A 6,860-nucleotide genomic window follows, 5' to 3' on the forward strand; every position below is an offset into this window, starting at 1 on the left:
GTGATATAATGAGCTCCCTCAGCGTCCCGATTTTGGCCGAGTTTCTGAATGTTTGGGTTTCAGTCGAGTAGGTGGTTCTATTGGCTACACCTGACAGGTTTATTTGGCGATGGACCAGTGGCCATCAGTACTCTTCCTCATCAGCATACAGGGCTTTTTTCCATGGGCAAAAGAAGCTTGCTTGAGCAAAGCAGCTATGGAAGACTAAAGCGCCAGCGAAATGCAAATTTTTCTTTTGGCTGGCTCTCCTTGGCCGCTACTGGACGAATGACCGCTTGCAAAGACACAATCTCAAGAATGGCGACCCTTGCTCCTTGTGTTCTCAGGCTAGTGAAACCATTCAGCACCTACTCCTTGGTTGTGTTTATAGTCGTGAGGTATGGTTCCATATTCTAAGGCCAGCTGGACTCCATCGTTTTGTTTCGAGGACAGACATAGCACTGATTGACTCGTGGCTTCCAACATGTAAGCGTCTTCCAAAAGAAACAAGGCATGGCTTTGATTCCCTCTTCATTTTGGGATGTTGGTCCCTCTGGAAGGAAAGGAACAACCGAGTTTTCAATCGTTCAAGGGTGTTGGCAGGCGATTTGAGCAGGTCTATCTTGTCGGAAGCGCGTTTCTGGGTCCTGGTCAGCAACCGTAGCCTCCTGGAGCTCCTAAGGCCGCCTTGAGCTTCCTTCCTTTGCTTGTTTTTTTTTTCTTTTCTTCTCTGTTTGTCATTTTTGTTGGATGTTGTCTAGTCCTCATGTCTAACGTTGACCCTGGTCTTGACTAACGGCGTCCATCCGGTCGTTTGTATTCGTTTCTCTCCTCTTAATGAAACAACGTACTCATGCGCATTCTCAAAAAAAAAAAACAATTTTCAAGTCTACTTCACGCTGTTGTTAGGTAGGAATCAATTAATATACTCCATGGAAGTCATCAGGTGCGATTATATTACCATGGAAGTCATGCACACATGTTGATTCGTCAACATTCGTAGAAATTCTACGTAACTTCCCCGGTAAGTTCAGCATCATATCGATCACAGGTTGCTCCATATTATTCTGTAAATGAATAGATTTTATAGTATTTTGGAAACGGTCGTATCTCCCTTATATACTTTTGCAAAAGTCCAATTTTTGCCTTTAACCACGAAGCACTCCAACCAATACCCTGAACAATCAGAAACAGAACATATATTCGTACAACACGACTTAAATCGCACTGTGTTTATGCACATATATAATAGTGTCCTGATCGCCAAAAGCTATGGACGCTGGTGATTCCTCCGATATTATTTTTGAGCTATTTTAGTCAAATACACCTTCATCGCCATTCGTGATCTTTACAAGAACAGTTATAGAAAATAGAAATGATGATATAGCACTTAGTAAAATACCGTAGAAAGGCCTATGAGTGATGTGCATTCGATGGATCAACCAAATCCACATCAAGTTTGGCAGCATAAACTGGACCTATTGTAATGCCATCGGTAGTATTTAGTCGTTGCAAGACCATTCTGGCAAGACAACCTACCATCCCGGTTATCCAATCAAGTTGCCTGGATATACTCGTGGAATCTTAGAAATTCGGCAAGAAAATTCGCGCATGCAAATGTTGAATTCCAGTTCATCCACCCCTATATAGACTCACCCCAGTTCCCTCCACTCTTCATCACTACTCAACAGCAAGCTCCACGTATAACAACAAACAAACTAGACAGGTGAAAGAGAGAGGAGAAATGGCTTCCATACTCCGTCTCCTCCCGCTGCTCCTCCTCGCCGGCGCCGCCAACGCGGCCACCTTCACCATCACCAACAATTGCCAGTTCACGGTGTGGGCTGCGGCCGTGCCCGGCGGTGGCAAGCAGCTGGGCAATGGCCAGACGTGGACCATCGACGTGCCGGCAGGGACCACTGGCGGGCGCGTGTGGGCGCGCACGGGCTGTTCCTTCGACGGCAACGGCAACGGGCGGTGCCAGACGGGCGACTGCGGCGGCGTGCTGCAGTGCACGGGGTACGGGCAGGCGCCCAACACGCTGGCCGAGTTCGGGCTGAACAAGTTCAACAACCTCGACTTCTTCGACATCTCCCTGGTCGACGGCTTCAACGTGCCCATGAACTTCCTGCCGGCAGGCGGCGGCGCCGGGTGCCCCAAGGGCGGGCCGCGGTGCGATGCGGACATCACAGCGCAGTGCCCCGCGCAGCTGGTGGTCCCCGGCGGGTGCGACAACGCGTGCACAGTGTTCAAGCAGGACCAGTACTGCTGCACGGGGTCGGCGGCGAACAACTGCGGACCGACCAACTACTCGCGGTTCTTCAAGGGGCTGTGCCCGGACGCGTACAGCTACCCTAAGGACGATCAGACCAGCACCTACACTTGCCCCGGCGGCACAAACTACCAGGTTGTCTTCTGCCCCTGAGCGATCGAGTGCCCGAGCTGAACTGAACACGACACCACCACGACCCGCGAAGTGATCGATTACTAGTATCTGTTTGTGGCTAATCTATTATATATCATGAAGGATATTTTCAAACATATAGACCAAATAAGAATAAGTTGGGTCGTGTGACAATAATTCATGCGCAGTTCTGATTTTGGATGCTATGACATAGGTATGTACATGCATGTACGTCGGGCGTCCGAAGATATGTGTATGTATCCTTTTCATTGTTCTACAAGGTCGGGAAAATTGTGTGCTTGAATAATGCTCTTGCATCTAATGAGACACCACGTGCCGCGTATACTATGGTTGTGGTTGTGTGACCTGTGTACGTCACTGCAAGATTAACGAATTTTCCCGGCCATTTCTATTTGCAAGTAGCCGATGGTTTATAATATTACAAATTATACTATAAAACTGTCTACTCAAGAAAAAAATAACTAGAGAGCACTAAAACTGTTGAACACTTGTAAATAATTAACCATCGGTGAAAATGAAAAGTATTAGGTCATGTACAATACAATGGCTCTTATAAAAATGTTAAAAGAGAGAATGCTTGCTACGTCTCAAGCGTATGTGTAAGAGCTCCAATCTATACTGTGAATAACTAATTTATAGACGTTTAATTAAATTCTTAGAGCTAAGTGCCCACTTAAGCATTCTCGTATCCCAACGCAGACTCTTGATAGTTTTTTTCCTGCTCCTATCCCCTTCCTCACACGGTCACACACCATTTTTTTAGTTAGCCTGTAGGGCCCGACTCCACAGGGACGCTCCAAGCATCAGACGCCTTATCAAGTAGCGTTTCTACCCACGAGCGGTCACTCTCCCGTGATGAGATCCACCATGACAAACAAAACACGTAACGGACGGTAAGCACCCTGCCAACTCACGGCGTTGTCCATAGCCTTATAACACGTACTTACTCTACCTCTGTGGCAAAAAGATTTTTAGCATCTATGTTCTTCTGAAAAAAGATCGTGTTCTGGATAGAGTATGAACTACATTAAATAATTTCCACTTGTAATTACTGAATTAGTTGTCTTTATTGGATATCACTACTACAGAATATATTTAGTGAGATATCTATGTACAGACGAATCTATAAAGCCATCTATACAAAGGGTATCACAGATGATTTCAAATTAAAACCGTTTGAGAAAATAGCAACGAACAGTTGCAACAAAGCGGGACGCTACAGTACAGACGGTAATTACAAACTACAACCGTCTATATTAATAGTACAGACAGTTCTAATTTAGAACCGTCTATATTATTCCTTTTTTACATACGGTTCTAAATTAGAACTGTCTGTACTATTGGTAGTAATATCACATACGATTCTAAATTTGAACCATCTGAAAAAAAAACAATACAGACGGTTCTAAACTAGTACTGTCTATACTAATAGTGTCATACTTATTTTGACCATATATCTTATATAGATTATTGCCATATAATAGTCAGCAATGAACGACAGGTGCGACGGTAAGGAAGGTTCGCGAGAGGTTATAGGTTGCGGGTTCGACTCTTAGAAAAAGCACTCATGGTATTTCACGTCAAAAATCGTGTGACTTACGACCACACCTACATAATAATATAGGGGGCTGATATGGGTAGGAAAAATATTTTTTTAGCTCCAGAAAACTTAGTACAGACGGTTCTAATAACGAACTATCTGTACAAATAATTTGTATAAACTTTTTTCTATAGACGATTAAAAAAATATCCCACACGAGATTTTCGAACTATCTGTACTAATTATTTTTCTACTAGTATATTCCACTTGTGTTTATATTTTCCCTCCCCACTGCATCTCACTAGCTCTCTATGTGTGTATGGATATGATGGTCTCTCTTGCCCTTGCAAGCACCTAGGAGACTCTACCTAGACTTAACTTCCCCAAGCTCATTCTTAACATTCTCTCGTGCCGCCAACGCTCCACCAATGCCAATATAAAGTATTTATAAGCATTGATTTTCTTCATTCTAGTTATTTGATAGAATGCAATATTCTTTAGAGCCGACCGACATAGCGGGTCATAAGGAATATTAATGCCAGATGTTCATAAAATTATTGGGTCGCATCAGAAAACACGACTCTCGAGGATATATAATTATTTATTATACATTATCATAAATACAATATATGTATAAAGGCTATACATACCACACGTGTCCTTTACTCGTTCCAGTATGGATCATAACCATAGAGTAATTAAGACATGTGATAAAATATTCGGTACATAATCAATATTTGGGGCAACTGCAATTTGGGAAGGTTACACTTTAGATAAGTCCGAGTAGAGTACAACTACCTCACCTTGACTATAAAGGAAGAGAACAGGTATGTCTAGGTCACGCCAATATAAGCCTATAGACATTTTCAACAACAACACAAGCCAACTCGCGCCTTCAAGAGCTTTGAAGTTGTGAAACTCCATAGCAAGCTTAGGCGGGTAAGAACCAGAGACACCTAGTGAAGAATCCATGGCAAGAATAGAATCATCCGATTAGGGCTTCTAGTACCTAGAACATGGGCAGCGATGTCCTTCTAGGCAAGGAGGGGTGCGGCGGCAACAGTGGTTCCGTCAAGTAGGGCTTTGGTGATCTTGAGCTGTCCTAGGTTGTGGCGAAACAACTAACAAACCAGTGTGCGCTAGGGGCATCACTCACACATGATGTTTTCTGTCTACACGTCTGTGCACTCCCCTCCTACCTGCCTTTCCTATATACACTCGCCTTCCCCTTCCCCTTCTCCTGTTCTTATCTCTCTTTAAACCACTCTTCCTCCATAATCGAAGGCTAGCAACCGACGGTTGATGCTAGATACACACACAATTTATTAACCTTCATTGTAGCATTTCTCTTAGAGCATTCTAAGGTTTATCAGTCTCGAGGCTTAAACTTTATCTATCAAAGTACTACTACTAACAAGAACAATGATTGATATATTGTGAAGTGAGGTGATGCAGATATTCACAAAAGGGTGATAGGGTTGTAAAAAGATATGGGAGGTGATCTCCCTTGAGGTTAATGTTCAGTTGCATGCACAGATCATATCAAGATATTTTAGGTATGATTAATCAGTGGCTACGCTATAGATAAAGAGGTCCACCTAGTTACATGTCACATCGTAGGATGTGCCAAGATCATCTACAAATGCACTACGACGATGTCGACGGTGGGACTAGATCCTAACACCACATTTATATCTATCCCACTATCATGTATCATAACATTTCTAATATGATGGTTAAACATACATCACATAGACTGAAATAGATCAAATAGATATCAAAATCATCTCAGAGTTTACATGGCAATATTTTCGATAACCTTAGGGAAGAATATAGAGATTACTCCATAATTCCTCGTGGATTCATGGTTGGGGATGTTGGGGAACCTCCCTAGAAGTCATCGTCGGAGCACCTATGCTACGTGGTACCCTAGGGTCGTGCCATGTGGTACCGCTCCCTTCCCTGTGGTGGCGTCTCAGGTTTTACCAAGGGCAGTTTCATGTTGTGTCTAACCCTAACATGGCCTACTCTTCATGGAATTTTTTGATGGCCTCACTGTGAGGTGAGGTCCTCTATTTATAGGCCACCGGATGGGATCCTTTCTTGGAGAGGTGGCAAGAGCCACTGCAAATATTTTCTCTTTGCGTGAGGAAGGCTCTAGAAACCCTAAGCTAGGGTGAACCACCTTTGGGAGAAAGATGGGCCAAGGTGGCCCTCTCTTGTCTCAATGTCGTGCAACACCCTCCCTAGTGTCACTTGTCACCATGCTGGGCTAGGCTAAAGCTGACCTAGCTCTTCCTGATGGGTCTTGGTCACAGTTCCTTTGTTGTCCTTAGCCCTCTGGATATTCCTTCATCTATTGTTTTTGTAGTGGCTTCATCCATCATTTCCGTGTTATGTTAAATTCTGAGTGTGATTCTCGTGGCTTCATCTGTCATTTCTGTGTTATGTTAAACTCCAAGTGTATTTCTACAATTTACCACAATCATACAAAAAACACATCATGCTGCAAAACAAAGTTATTGTTAGACGCCAAGTAGCATTCATGGTAGAATAATGAGAATGTATACACTAAATTAATAGCGAAAATAGTACAATAACTCATGTCAACACCAGCATCTGGTGAGGGCGGTGCTGCCCCTAGCTCTCCCACATCTCTCCCCTTACTCTATCCACCGCTCTCTAATATAAGATCCCTCCCTCCTTCCTTCTAAACAAATCTAGGGGGGAGGGCGCGGCAAACTTGTGCTCTAGAATGCGGCCTCAAGCGGGGCGGAGTGGGGCGGTGGGCACTTGTAGGGGTGGATACCGAGCCAGCTCGGCTCAGCTCAGTAGAGCTCGTTATGCTAACGAGCTGGCTCAACTCGGCTCATTTTGGAACCAAGCTAAAAGACAGGCTCGACTCAGCTCGGCTCG

The 6,860-nt window shown here is 44.1% G+C and overlaps 1 protein-coding gene across 1 annotated transcript; it reads left to right on the plus strand.

The window, feature by feature from the left end:
- The first annotated feature begins 1,644 nt into the window (after positions 1-1,644).
- LOC133915751 (alpha-amylase/trypsin inhibitor-like) lies at positions 1,645-2,690 on the plus strand. Its single transcript, XM_062359041.1, has one exon. It carries the CDS (start codon positions 1,724-1,726, stop codon positions 2,402-2,404), a length of 681 nt encoding a protein of 226 aa, XP_062215025.1. The 5' UTR covers positions 1,645-1,723; the 3' UTR covers positions 2,405-2,690.
- Positions 2,691-6,860: the final 4,170 nt, after the last annotated feature.

The sequence above is a fragment of the Phragmites australis genome, chromosome 4, assembly GCF_958298935.1.
Source record: "Phragmites australis chromosome 4, lpPhrAust1.1, whole genome shotgun sequence".
Lineage (NCBI taxonomy): Eukaryota > Viridiplantae > Streptophyta > Magnoliopsida > Poales > Poaceae > Phragmites > Phragmites australis.

Coding starts and splice junctions, on each gene's coding strand:
- LOC133915751 (XM_062359041.1), top strand. CDS start 1,724: ATGGCTTCCATACTCCGTCTCCTCCCGCTGCTCCTCCTCGCCGGCGCC.